The sequence below is a fragment of the Carassius gibelio genome, chromosome B17 (assembly GCF_023724105.1).
Source record: "Carassius gibelio isolate Cgi1373 ecotype wild population from Czech Republic chromosome B17, carGib1.2-hapl.c, whole genome shotgun sequence".
In the NCBI taxonomy this organism is placed as follows: Eukaryota; Metazoa; Chordata; class Actinopteri; order Cypriniformes; family Cyprinidae; genus Carassius; species Carassius gibelio.
This window is the reverse complement of record NC_068412.1, coordinates 8596017-8610316: the sequence shown is the minus strand read 5'-3', so window position 1 is coordinate 8610316 and position 14300 is coordinate 8596017. Positions and strand designations below refer to the sequence as shown.

Below are 14300 nucleotides of genomic sequence, written 5' to 3'. Positions count from 1 at the left end.
CATATTCCATTTTTGAGCCTCATGAAAATACATTGCACACTTCAGTATGTATTTGGAGTCATTATATGAGGTGCTCTTGTGCATTAGTGCTGATCATGAAGGGGGTTTCCTCTCTTCTATGGACCTTTCTGAGATGTGCAATTAACATCAGATTCCCAGAGTCCAAAATACATTTCCTCCATTTGTAGATGCACTATGTACACCCACACTAGTCCCGGAAGCAGCAGATGATGGAGATGTGATGTGGGAAGGAGATGAGGATGACGAACATGCACATCTAAATCCGTGTGTGCTCATCTGATTGCTCTTTGGGTTCTGCTTTGCTTCAGGGGATGTGTCTGCCCAGTACCAGTCAGTGTGTGTGTGAAGGTCATACAGAGCAAGGCTCTTCTGAGCATCAATCTCTCAGCTGTTGATCATGAATAAACCACTAACGAAAGAGATGCACACTTTTGGGGAGCAGGAGACCAGTAACCAGTCGAGTCCCAGCAAGAAACCTACACCGGTGAGTCTATAGCCAAGTTCCTTGTAATATAGCGACATACAGTAGCTATCGGTTGTGAGTGAAAGCATTGAAGCTTGTGTTGAGCGCAGCAGAGGTGTCAGCATTTGATAAGGGCTCTAAAAATACCCTCGCCTCCTGCAGCGAGACACTGAGCAGACGCGATGGCGCGAGCGTTTAGCTGCAGTGATGCTGCTGAGGAATTAAACTGCATTCAACAGTGCATCAGCAAACAGAATAACAAGACAGCTTACAGAAGACGACAATGGACCGTGATAAAACCGCAGCGCAGACTTTGGTATGAGCGATTGAACGTTTATAGAAAAAACGACATGAAGACGCGCTCCTACTTGCTACTTGCTTTTAGGTTCGGTTAACTTGTCAACAATGTAGATTCCGCAGCGATTTACGAAAAAGAAATTTTATTTTTGGTTTGTTTTTTTAAACACGTTTTTTCATATCTATCTATCTATCTATCTATCTATCTATCTATCTATCTATCTACAGTGGGGGAGTGAAATCAGTATTTGATCCCCTTCCAACCAGCAAGAATCCTGGCTCCCACAGATTGGTCACGTGTCCCTGTGGAACACAGTTTAGTCCGGTCACTTTAAGAAGTTACTCCTAATGTCAGCTGGTTAGGTGTATAAGACACCTGTCCACAGTCTGTATCTTCCATCCCAGCTTCTCCCAGCAGCACGAGCGACACAACAGAGCTGTGAAAGGATGTCAGAGACAAGATTGTAGATCTGCACAAGATCTGCTGGAGTGAGCTACAAGAGCATCAGCAGGAAGCTTGGTGAGAAGGAGACAACTGTTGATTAATCAGAAATGGTAGAAATACAAAATAGGCATCAGTTGAACTCGATCTGGAGCTCTGTGCAAGATCTCAGCTCTCGGGGAAAGGATGATCATGAGAAAGCTGTGGGATCAGCCCCGAACTACACAGGAGGAGCTTGTTACTGATCTTAACGCAGTTAGGACACAGTCATTAAACAAAACATTGGTAACACACTACGGACTGAAATCCCCCTGCTCAAGAAGGCACATGTACAGACCCGTTTAATGTTTGACAGTGAACAGCTAAATGATTCAGAGAAGACTTGGGAGAAAGTGCTGTGGTCAGATGAGACCAAAATTGAACTCTTTGGCATTAACTCGACTCGCCGTGTTTGTTTGGAGGGAGAGAAATGCTGACTATGACCCCAAGAACACAATCCCTACAGTCGAGCACAGAGGTGGAAACATTGTGCTCTGGGGCTGTTTTTCTGCTAAGGGTACAGGACGACTCCACAGCATTGAGGGACACAGACAGGGCCATGTACTGTAAAATCTTGGACAAAAACCTCCTTCAGCCAGAACACTGAAGATGGGTCATGGATATGTCTTCTAGTATTACATTGACCCAAAATCATACTGCCAAGGCATCAAAGAAGTGGCTCAAGAATCAGCACATTAAGGTAAAGAGTGTCCCAGCCAGTCTCCAGACCTCAGTCCTATAGAAAATCTGTGGAGGGAGCTGAAACTTCAGGTTGCGAAATGACAGCCAAGAAACAAAGGATTAGAAGAGAATCTGTAAAGAGGAGTGGATCAAAATCCCTCCTGAGATGTGTGCAAACCTGGTGACCAACTAAAAAAAATGTCTTACCTTTGTGCTTGCCTACAAGGGTTTCTGCACCAAGTACTAAGTCATGTTTTGCCTGGGGATCAAATACATATTTCACTCACTGAAATGCACATCAATTTCTAACCTTTATATAATGTTTTTTTCCTGGATTTTGTTTGGTTGGTTTTCTGTCTCTATCCGTTAAAACAAATCTACCATTAAAAATTACAGACCCATTTCTTTGTAAGTAGGCAAACTAACCAAATCAGCTGGGGATCAAATATTTTCCCCACTGTATCTGTCTGTCTGTCTGTCTTTTTGTTGCAAAATGTGAAATATATTTGATATAACACTCAAATAGTAACCAAAAATATATGGCCTATACCTCCAGTATGTAATATGTTTATTCAGCCAAAGCCTCAGAATGCCATCACCATCGCCGTGTCCTCCCGTGCCCTCTTCAATATGGATCGAGAGCAGGACATTTATGAGCAGCAGGGAATGGAGGATTACCTGAAATATCAGATCCAACATGAGATCGAGCCATTTGCACCCGGACCTGCGTTCCCCTTCATTAAGGTCAAACCTGTTCTATTGTATTCACACACATCAGTAATTAGCAATGATATAATTAATACGAATAATAATTTAAAAAAAGTTTACAGTTATCTCAACTTAAGGGAAGAAAATATGAATTTCTGTCATCCAGTTATCCAAGCTATGGATATAGAGGGAAATGTTATTTTTCTGTGTTGTGTAGGCAGTGGAGACAGTGAACATTCGGCTCAGGGAGCTTTATCCAGACAGTGAAGAGCTCTTTGACGTGGTTCTGATGACCAGCAATCATGCTCATGTGGGACTTCGGCTCATAAATTCAATTAACCATTACCGTAAGTCAAAATATATCAGTATTTATCATCTAATTAGTCTTAATGCAGATTTCTTTCTTTCTGGTAAAAATTTTTATTAAGATACAGAATTTCGGACAAAATCATTAATGGAATGTAGTGTAAGGGTTTATATATATACTGTATAAATACCATTATTGAACCCAGTAGAATTACACTCCATTGTGCCACTCAGATTGATAACATATTTGCTAATGATATTGAAAATAATACAGCTGAGCTGACTATTAATAAATGACAGTAGTGATCATCTACCAATATTTACAGTTTATGACAATAACTTTAAGAGAAAACAGCCCATATCTTACAGATTTGTGAAAGGAATATTACAGTAAAATATTAGTATTAATAAAAACAACATTCAAGGAATATGGGGTAGGCTATATTAAATAGTATTATTAAAAAAGGTACTGGACAACAAAGTTACCCGTAATATTATATTGATAACAACATATAAAGGATAATATGGATGATGTGGTTAATAGCTTTAATAACTTTTTTAGTGAGTGTTGGGCCAAATTGGCAAAAGAAATTCAAGACCCAATGTCATTGGAAGATTGGAATTGCAATTTAATTGAAAGGAATTCCAGCTAAATTTTCCTTACATTGTAAATATAAATATAAAACAGTGACTGATTGTAATGACGTTGTGATAAAGGTCATTGAGGGGATATCAATGCCAATAATTTTTATAGAATTGTAATCTATCATTTCAAACTGGTAAATTTCCATTAAAATTATAAAATAGTGGTTCCACTGTACAAAACTGGGGATAGATCTCATTTTTCAAACTGTTTCTCTACTTCCATAATTTTCCAAAATTCTAGAATTTTCTTTTACTATGAATTTTTAGACAGATATAAATTACTCTCTGCCAGTCAATATGGATTCAGATCAAACAGTTTAACATAACTGGCATCAATTGAGTTTGTAAAGTTGGGGGGAATATTAATTTTTGTGCTTGAGCATTGCTTGTGGTATCCCCCAGGGGTCAGTACTGGGTCCAAAGTTATTTCTGCTTTATATAAATAACACCAATGTATACAAATTTAGTAAAATTGAATTTGAAGGATATATAGCAGACCATCCCTTCAGAAATTACTAAATGAAAAATGTGGTTTTGATATAAATAAATTATCATTATACGCTAATAAAACTAAATTTATATTGTAAAAACAAATTTGTATTGTAAAACAAATACACAAGTCCAGATACAGATAGATGGTATGGATGTAGAAATAATTCACTAATTGAGTTCATTGTAGTTATTAAAATATATTATAAGATACTAACTTGTGTTGTTGTTTTTTTTTTTCAGAGCTATTTATAGAGCGCTTTTGTATGACTGGAGGCAACAGTCTTATTGGGTATTTGAAAGCCTACCACGCCAACCTTTATCTGTCAGCTGATTCAATGAAAGTTAGAGAAGCCATTGAAGAAGGTGAGTGAAGTGGTTTGGGGAATTAATTAACTTTTAATGTTAGAATCATAAATATACAAATTTTGATTCTATATGAAATTCTTTTCTTATTAGGAATTGCAGCAGCAACAGTATTCTCACCTGGAAAAATCACTTGTTGTGAGTTGTCGGAGACTCAGCTGCGAGTGGCCTTCGATGGAGATGCCGTTCTCTTTTCAGATGAGTCAGAGATAATCTACAAAGCCCACGGACTGGACAAGTTCTATGAGCATGAGAAAGCCCATGAAAATAAACCTCTTGATCATGTATGTTCAACAATATACTGTGTTTAAACTCCACTGATGATGTGAATGATTGTTGTAAAACATATACTGACACTTTTTCACAAGAAAACAGATATTATACATCTGACAACAGTGAATTGTTACCTTACTATTTTTCATAGGGACCACTTAAGGGGTTCTTGGAAGCTCTAGGGAAGCTGCAACAGAAATTCTATGCCAAAGGTCAGCGCCTGGACTGTCCCATCCGCACCTATTTGGTTACAGCTCGCAGTGCAGCCAGTTCAGGCACCCGGGCCCTCAAGACGTTACGCTCCTGGGGTCTGGAGACAGATGAGGCCCTCTTCCTAGCAGGAGCCCCTAAAGGCCCCATGCTGGAAAAGATCAGACCTCACATCTTCTTTGACGATCAAATGTTCCACGTGAAGGGAGCGGCAGAACTTGGGACTGTGGCGGCTCATGTTCCCTATGGGATTGCCCAGAAGAGTCAATCAAAGACAGCGAGGGATGTAAAAAAAGACATGCCAGAGTGAATGCTGCTCTCTTCATCCGGGCTGTGACGAGTTTATATAAAGGGATGTTTCAACCCCAAATTTTAAATCTCTCATCATTTACTCCTAGATTTACACATCCAACCTGTGTGAGTTTATTTCTTCTGTTCAGCCCAGAAGAAGATATTTAGAAGAAATGTTAGTAACCAATCAGCTGATGGTAGCTATTGACTTTCATAGTATGGAAAAAATAAAAGTACTATGGAAGTCAGTGGCTACCAGCCATTTTTAAGTTTTTTTTTTTTTTGTGTTAAAATAGCCAGTGTTGCTTTTCCAGCTCCCAAACATAGGCCAGTTTGTTAGTGGCAGACCCTTTGCACTGAACATCATAGTTTTGAAGTTGTTTACTACATTATATCAAGCCATAAAAAAAGAAAGGCAAAAGTTGGTATTATACTGTTGAGTTAAATTGTTACACTTTCTGTTCGAATGTAATAGCAAATGTTATTTATTTTATTATGCCAGAGTCTAGCTAAAGCTAAAATACACCAAGTGCGTGTTGGATATCATAAATATAGGCTTTAGCCATGCACATTTTCAGCTTTTATATTGTAATGGTCTGGTTTTGAATCACCATCTCTGTTCTTGTTTACTGTAAAGGGCTGTTTTACACTCTGTATTGAAACCTTTATGTGTGTACATCAGTTCTTCAGTGTTTAAATCCATCAGTGTTACACATTTGGTTCACGTGTTTGTGAAATCCTGTGTGTTACTCAGGGCATGCTTAAGTCAGTGTTTTGCACTAAACACCATATTAAACAGTGAATAAACAGTTTTCTCTCTCTTTCTCATTTGAGTGCAAAATATTGAAGTAGTAGTCCAGGTAAAAGACTTTCCCAGCTATCTGAAATGGAGATTGGACAGTGAGAGAAAGTAATCCAGCTTTGATAGTTTTGCTTGGTTGCTTGTGTAAACTAAGCAAAAGAAATGACCCTGTGGTGAAATGACAGAAATATCACTATTTCTTAACTTCTTCAAATAACCCCTAACGTAAAATTACCATTGTGTGTGTGTGTGTGTGAACTACATTTACCATAGTGACGCTCAGGTCCTGTCGACCGTTTAAAGGGCGGGACTTCAGAAATGTCGTCATTTCAGAAACTGTTGGACCTTTAACTCGCGTCGAGCTCATTAATGTGTCACTCAAGTTAAATAGTTCGCTTAACTTCTGCATCGTGCTCAGTTTAGTTCATGTTTACAGAATGTTTGTAGATGATACAAACAGTACGGTAACAGTGAATCGTTTCAGTCTTTGTTTAGGAATGTGACTAATCACATGATTAGTGTCATATGACATTGACTAGCCCACGAAAGAGGGAATGAGAGCAGAAATCTTCAACAGTTCCCAATAATACAGTAATGATGTGGTCTGTCGTGATGAGTTCAGATGGATAGACAGATGTGGTGAACCGCTGGATCATGGAGCGATTGGGAGTTTGGTCTGTTCTCGCCACCGCTTGTGTTTTGGGTGAGTTACCGATTCACAGCAGATTAACAGATAAATGTGACTTGACGCAATGTCAAAACGCATTTTAATATTTAACTTTTATCTTTGAACTGATATTTTAAAATGCATAGAAGTGTCATGATCGTGAAGAAAAAAATTTAAGGTTTCACCTTTTGAACGGCAGCAACATTTCGCTTCGTGAATGAACCCTGTACATTTGTGTTTGTTTGTTGTTTTTCAATACAGAGACACATTTATTACATCGTTGAGATTTTTTACCAACAACATTCCTCCTGATTACGAAGACAGGCCAAAACCTGCAAATCTTTAGATCAAAATCAACAGCACAATATAGCTCTGCTGTTTAGTAAACACAGAGTACTTGAGTTATTGTCATGTCGTACAGTGACAGCAGTGTTCTGTAGTCGTGTTTATGTTTATGACCTCTGATTCATTCATTTGTCAAACTACCCTTTCAAAGGACATTCAAATGGTCTGAAAAGTTTATTAACAAGTCAGTAAGAGTAGCTAAACTATTATTTTCTTAAGTAAGTCATAAAAGCTTGAGGAGAACACACAGACGCATGGTTTCTAGGTCCCTGACTTGTTCTCAGTATTTCTGGAGTGAAATCGAGTCATATGACCGTCTCCTCTGAACACTTGTATTTCTTCAGCGGGAGCTTGTGTCGATGTGGGTGACCAGCCTCATGGCTAATGTGATTACATTCACAATAAGGACTCTGTTTGCCTTTCTGCTGATGGTTAACATCCATGCGGTGCCATTTACAGTATACACCAACAGACAATCGAAGGAATGGGAGGATGATTCATGTGATGCTATTACAATAGGCCTTTTAACAAAACACTCCAAGACTTTTAGCAGTATGTAGGCTAAATAGAGAAATCTTGTCATATTTACTAATTAAAAAAAAACAATAACTCCTTTTTGCTTTATAAGACGACGTTTACAGTTCACATAAGACTACTGTACGGTCTGGTTCAGTAAAGATGACCATCAACACAACAGTTAAAAGATGGGTTTGAAACGGTTGTATATGCTACTGAGGCTGCATTTATTTGATCAAAAATACAGTAAAAACAGTGATATTGTGAAATGGTTTAATTATAATTTAAAATAAAATTCTGTCTTTATAAATGTTAAAATGTCCTTTATTTTGGTGATGGCAAAGCTGAATTTTCAGCTTGTTCAGTGTGTTCAATGATCCTTCAGAAATCATTTTAAGAGGCTGGTTTGGTGCTTAAGAAATCATTTATTATTGTTATCAGTGATGAAAATGTTTGTGCTACTTATTAGTTTTGTGGAAGCTGAGAGGAAAGAATTAAAAAATTGTTCAAATAAAAGATTTTTTGGTTGCATTCTTAGCACTTAATGGCGCACAGGATTTGTTTGTTTTTTTGCGCTTTGTTATTTTTTTTGGTGCTTTAAACTTAAGTCACTGTCTGTATTCATTTTATGGACAATAGAAGCATGAATAGAGGGTTTTTTTTTTTTGCTTTACATAATTACATAAGGATTTTGTTAATCACATGTGGATAATTACACAATGATGGACTGTTTTGGGTGACCAATGCTTTTAAAAGCATAATTATGCTTTAAAGATGATTGTCATATGATTTATTTGACTCTAGTTTGTCCTCTATGGTTGTGTAGGAGTGGTGATGAGTCAGACAACACTCAGTCCTGCTGTGACCATCACCACAGTCAGTGTAAACATGACCACTGCTGCTCCCAGCTGCTCCGGCCTCAACACCTCCACCTGCACGGCCTGCACTCCTGGCTCTTATTATGATAACGGTGGGGGCTTTTTGTGTGTTAAGAATGTGAATTTGGGTTCATTTTGATTTCATGTTGCCTTAGAAGTTGAGGTTGACACATGCACTTTCTCTTTCGGTGGTCTCAGAGACTCTGTTGTGTTCCTGCTGTCCCGAGGCAGGCCTGTGTGTGTTACCCGGAGCCTGTCTTCTGTGCGTCCAGGGTTTCTATCAGCCTCTAGCAGGACAGCAGGGCTGTGTGCCCTGTTCATCTGGGTTTTACAGCAAGTGAGAGGAGAAAGTATTACACTGTTTTTTATTCAAAGCATACGCAGTCTTTCCATGCCAACCATGCTTTAATCATTTTTTCATTAGTGTCACTGGAAGCCCTGTCTGCCAGCCGTGCCCTACTGGGTCCTACAGCAATAACACAGGCTCTGCTTCCTGTACAGCATGTGCACCAGGTAACAAGTGATATCTCATTCATTTATCAGTTATTTATTTTGATATATTGAGGGTGAAGAAAAAATATGCAAATACATATTAAAATATATTGTGGGGTAATTAGAATTGTTATTTTTTTATTTTAATATATATATATATATATATGTATGTATGTATGTGTGTGTGTGTGTGTGTGTGTGTGTGTATATATGTATGTATTTGTGTGTGTGTGTTTGTGTATTATGATATAACACTGGAATCATTAAAATGATTATATTTCATATAAAAGTATACCTATCCATAAAAAGATAAAACTATGTAAGTATTATATACCTTACTTCTATGAGATGTAAAATGTAATCTGAAATTAAACATTTTAATAAGCATTTGAAAAAAAAAAATATATATATATACATATATATAAAAATTTTTTTTTTTTTTTTTTTCTTATTGCTTCAGGTTTCTACACATCTTTGCAAAATTCAACATCCTGTAACCCATGTCCACAAGGCACTTCCTGCAAGTAAGTTCCTTTTCTGAACATTGCAACATAAAAACTACATCTCAGGCTTTGAGTAATATACACTTTCATTTTTATTTGTGTACACTTGTTACATTTTTTTTAATGAAGAAATGAAACATTGGATGTTTCATAACATTTAGTTATTGTATGTGTGCGCACATATATATATATATATATATATATATATATATATATATATATATATATATATATATATATATATATATATATATATATATATATACATACATACATTCACCAGCCACTTTATTAGGGACACCTGTTCAATTGCTTGGTAACACAAACTGCTAATCAGCCAGTCACATGGCAGCAACTCAGTGCATTTAGGCAATCATGAAGATGATTTTATGAAGTTCAAACCGAGCATCAAAATGGGGAAGAAAAGGGATTTAAGTGGCTTTGATTGTGGAATGGATGTTTGTGGCAGACAGAGCTGGTCTGAATATTTCAAAAACTGCTGATCTACTAGGATGTTCACGCACAACCATCTCTAGGGTTTACAGAGAATGGTCCGAAGAAGAGAAAATATCCAGTAAGTGGCAGTTGTATGGGCGAAAATACCTTGTTGATGTCAGAGGTCAGAGGTGAATGGGCAGACTGGTCAGAGATGATGGAAAGGCAACAGTAACTCAAATAACCACAACACATCAAGCCCTGAAGCAGATGAGCTACAGCAGCAGAAGACCACACCAGGAGCTGCTCCTGTCAGCTAAGAACAGGAAACAGAGACTACAATTCACACAGACTCACCGAAATTGGACAATAGAAGAAAAACGTTGCCAGGTCTGATGAGACTTGATTTCTGCTGCGACATTCAGATGGCAGGGTCAGATTTTGGTGTAAAGATCATGAAAGCATGGATCCATCCTGCCTTGTCTCAACGGTTCAGGCTCGTGGTCGTGGTTTAATGGTGTGGGGGTTATTTTCTTGGCACACTTTGGGCATCTTTAGTACCTATTGAGCATCGTTTAAACACCACAGCCTTCCTGAGTGTTGTTTCTGACCATGTCCATCCCTTTATGACTACAGTTTACACATCTTCTGATGACTACTTCCAGCAGGATAATGCACCATGTCCCAAAGTTCAAATAATCTCAGACTGGTTTCTTGACAATGAGTTCACTTTACTCAAATGGCCTCCACAGTCACCAGATCTCAATCCAATAGAGCAGTTTTGGGATGTGGTGAAACGGGAGATTCACATCATGGATGTACAGCAGACAAATCTGCAGCAACTGCGTGATCATGTCAACATCCAACACTTTGTTGAATCTATGACATGAAGACTTAAATTTACAGTTGCATTTAGTCATTTAGCAGATGCTTTTATCCAAAGCGACTTCAAAAATGAGGACAGTGGAAGCAATCAAAAACAACAAAAGAGCAATGATATACAAGTGCTATAACAAGTCTTAGTCAGCTTAACACAGCACCCGTAGCGAGGGCTTTTAAATAATATAATAAAAAGAAAAAGAATAGAGGAAGCTAGTGTTAGTTTTTTTTATAATTGTATAATAAATAAAAAGAAACTAGAATACAAAAAGATTAGAAATGTAGATTTTATTTTTATTTTTTAAGAATAGAATTGAATAGTGAATGTTAAAGTTAGAGGGTCAAATAAAGATGGAAGAGATGTGTTTTAAGCCGATTCTTGAAGATGGCTAAGGACTCAGCTGCTCGGATTGAGTTGGGGAGTTCATTCCACCAGGAGGGAACATTTAATTTAAAAGTCCTCAAAACAGACTTTGTGCTTCTTTGGGATGGCACAATCAAGCTACGTTCACTTGCAGAATGCAAGCTTCTAGAGCGCACATAAGTCTGAAGTAATGAATTTAGGTAAATGGGTGCAGAGCCAGTGGTAGTTTTGTATGCAAACATCAATGCCTTGAATGTTATGCGAGCAGCTATTGGAAGCCAGTGCAAATTGATAAACAGAGGTGTGACGTGTATTCTTTTTGGCTCATTAAAAATTAAAATTTGCTGCCGCGTTCTGGATTAATTGTAAAGGTGTGATAGAGTTGGCTGGAAGACCTGCCAAAAGAGCATTGCAATAGTCCAGCCTGGACAGAACAAGAGCTTGAACAAGGAGTTGTGCAGCATGTTCCCAAAGAAAGGACCTGATCTTCTTGATGTGGAATAAAGCAAATCTGCAGGATCGGACAGTTTTAGCAATGTGGTCTGAGAAAGTCAGCTGATCATCAATCATAACTCCAAGGCTTCTAGCTGTTTTTGAAGGAGTTATGGTTAATGTGCCTAACTTGATAGTGAAGACTTAAGGCAATTCTGAAGCCAAAAGGGGGTCCAACCGGTGCTAGCGAAGTGTTCCTAATAAAGGGGCCATTGAGTGTGTGTGTGTGTGTGTATATATATGTATGTATATATGTATTTATGTGTATGAAGATTTAGTTTTGATGCATTTTTGCTTAAAAAAGGTTAAATTATATGGCTATTAATAAGTCACCTATTTTTATACACTTGATGAAGTTGTCTCTGTTGACTTGTTAAATTTTACTGCTGTGCTTTTGTATTCCTAGTATGTCAGTGGTCAGAATTTTTTGTAAAAGCGTTTTCTTTGTTGCCTCCTCTCTGTTCTTTTGCTAGTTCCTCCAGCTGTACTCAGTGCCGGGTCTGTCCCGCAGGCTCAGAGGCTCTACAGACCGCTTCCAAAGAATGTACGCCTTGTCGCCCAGGTATCTTCTTCTTTCAGCCACATTGCTTACTCAAATTATATGAAAATCTAAGCTAATCAAATGTAGTTTTGTGATATAATCTCTGGAGACGGATAAATCCCTGTTACTCAGAAATATGATAGACATGATAAAATTGATCATATCAGCGTCATACAAGTTCAGTTCAGTGATACAAGTTTGGTTTTTTTTGGACAGGAATGCACAAGCCTTCCAAACAAACCAAGTGTCAGATCTGCAGCAGTGGTTCTTATCAGATCCACTGGGGCCAAGAGAACTGTGACCTGTGTCCTGAAAACCACTACTGCCCAGTGAGTGATTAGTTCCTCTAAGCGCACACACGCACACACACACACACACACACACACACACACACACACACACACACACACACACACACACACACTCAGACAGTCTTTACTGTTAACACTGGACTTTGTGGTCTCCTCTTTCTACATGCAATTTTATGCTGTAGTTTTTTTTATATTTCCTTGTTTATACAAGAAAATAAACGTTCCTCTGTCTGTCTGTAGAGTCCTGATGTAAATCCGATCCAGTGTCCCACTGATGCGTTCTGTCCTGAGGGCAGCACGGCTCCTGGTTACTGCATGGAGACCTTCTTCAGAAAGGCAGGGGAGACGTGTGAACTTGCTCCTGTTACCATTGCACTGCTTGTTATTGGAGGAGGAGGTATAAACCTTTACATCACACACCAAAATTAGAAAAACTTCCAAGTTTACAGATAAAAGTCTTTTTGCTTATTTACGGTGGGGCTTAGCAAAAGATCAGTTGTCACTCTCTTAAATTCTCCTCCGCAGTGTGTCTTCTCTTCATCATCGTTTTGGTTCTGCGGAAGAGAAGAGATAATGACAGCGAGCTTTCCCTTGCTCGGACGCCTCTCATGCGAAAAGACCATCCACCTGGCCGCTTCTATGGGATCCCGTGTGATGCAGAGCCTGTTTATGCAGGCTGGTGACATTACCAAGTACACTGACCCGTTTTCAGCTGCACAGACTTTGTCTGAAAGTTTCTATTTAGAACTTTATATTGGTAAGATACTATTAAATATTTAAGGAATGAAGAGACCCTTTTCTGCATTCCATTTTTAAAACCCGTTTACTACTGACCATGTTGTGGAGTCACGTCTCTTCTGATTCTGACTGCTTTTGGAGTCTGGAAATTATGATAAACCATTTGTTTTTGGGAGGGTGGGGATTTTGCACCGGATATGTTAAGCCATGGTACTGAAAGGATTTTGGACTAAATTGCTGGATTATGCTTATTTTGTTCACAGATGTTTACTTTTTATTTTTATTTTTTTGGTACCACTGTTTGTTTACCTAGGGTCTTCAAGGTACACTGTATTATATTAATTAGCAGTATATCTTGTATATAACATGTGATGTCACATTAGGCTACTTTTAAAACAAAATATTTTGGAAATTTTTCTAAAGTTGTATTGGAATAAACATCTTTTCACAACTTTGATATAAAAGTGTGATGTCTTGTTTATGCAAGTTTGATGGACCATTCCTGAAACTTCCCTTCGGGAATTCCCAACATGTACTTTAAATATCTGAACTGCCATATGACATCATGTTACTGGTTATAGAGAAAATATCAAAGACACTTTTATAAAAACAGGAACATCATAAGGCACCATAGGTATATACAGTATACGTAAACCGAATATACCTATATAAAATGTGTAAAAACAGATGTTTTGTAAGTAGACAATCTGCCGTTGTCAGCAGTGTGGACATGTTTAAGTATCCATCTACTCTAGGACAGTCAATCCAGACCTCTTCCACTGGAGGTCGCTCTGTTAATTCCTGCAAACCAAGGCCCCAGGGTTCCTAAAATCATCCAGTTTCTGGACTGGCATGTGGAGCCTGATCACTGTTTTGGTGTCCTGAATTAGTTTGCCCTATGGCAAATTGTGACAGTTGAAGACAATAATAATGTGCTCACTATAGGACCACCAACATATATTAAACTTGCCTGATCATTAATAGAATAATATTGATAACTATATTATTGAAACAGTATTTTAACAATAATGGATTGGGCATATTCACTTTCATTGTAAATGCCTGGCTGTAACCTATATTTTTGCTTAAAGGTGAAATAATTGAAA

General features: G+C 38.0%; 2 protein-coding genes across 4 annotated transcripts; both read left to right on the top strand.

Moving 5' to 3' along the window:
* The first annotated feature begins 200 nt into the window (after window positions 1–200).
* On the top strand, window positions 201–6043 carry LOC127975995 (cytosolic 5'-nucleotidase 1A-like). 3 transcript variants are annotated; one of them, XM_052580092.1, is made up of 6 exons: window positions 201–505; window positions 2520–2687; window positions 2869–2998; window positions 4335–4457; window positions 4551–4741; window positions 4882–6043. In XM_052580092.1, exons 1-6 carry the CDS (start codon window positions 419–421, stop codon window positions 5248–5250), a joined length of 1068 nt encoding a protein of 355 aa, XP_052436052.1. In that variant the 5' UTR covers window positions 201–418; the 3' UTR covers window positions 5251–6043. The 3 variants fall into 3 exon arrangements, with proteins under 3 accessions (XP_052436052.1, XP_052436053.1, XP_052436054.1); XM_052580093.1 differs by lacking the exon at window positions 201–505 and adding an exon at window positions 515–800; XM_052580094.1 differs by lacking the exon at window positions 201–505 and adding an exon at window positions 515–800 and having other exon boundaries at window positions 1010–2687.
* Window positions 6044–6347: 304 nt separating this feature from the next.
* Window positions 6348–13658, top strand: LOC127976744 (signal peptide, CUB and EGF-like domain-containing protein 2). The gene is made up of 9 exons (XM_052581367.1): window positions 6348–6736; window positions 8388–8531; window positions 8638–8776; window positions 8864–8952; window positions 9392–9455; window positions 12078–12166; window positions 12362–12474; window positions 12697–12853; window positions 12982–13658. The coding sequence occupies exons 1-9, from the start codon at window positions 6688–6690 to the stop codon at window positions 13137–13139; spliced, it is 1002 nt and encodes a 333-aa protein (XP_052437327.1). The 5' UTR covers window positions 6348–6687; the 3' UTR covers window positions 13140–13658.
* The last annotated feature ends 642 nt before the right edge of the window (window positions 13659–14300 follow it).

Bases quoted from the DNA above. Each gene is read 5' to 3' on its own strand.
- LOC127976744 (XM_052581367.1), top strand. From the start codon at position 6,688: ATGGAGCGATTGGGAGTTTGGTCTGTTCTCGCCACCGCTTGTGTTTTG. The intron at 8,953-9,391 runs GTAACAAGTGAT...TTATTGCTTCAG, and splicing joins CTGTACAGCATGTGCACCAG to GTTTCTACACATCTTTGCAA. The intron at 9,456-12,077 runs GTAAGTTCCTTT...TTCTTTTGCTAG, and splicing joins CCACAAGGCACTTCCTGCAA to TTCCTCCAGCTGTACTCAGT.
- LOC127975995 (XM_052580092.1), top strand. From the start codon at position 419: ATGAATAAACCACTAACGAAAGAGATGCACACTTTTGGGGAGCAGGAG. The intron at 506-2,519 runs GTGAGTCTATAG...ATGTTTATTCAG, and splicing joins CCAGCAAGAAACCTACACCG to CCAAAGCCTCAGAATGCCAT. The intron at 4,742-4,881 runs GTATGTTCAACA...TATTTTTCATAG, and splicing joins AAAATAAACCTCTTGATCAT to GGACCACTTAAGGGGTTCTT.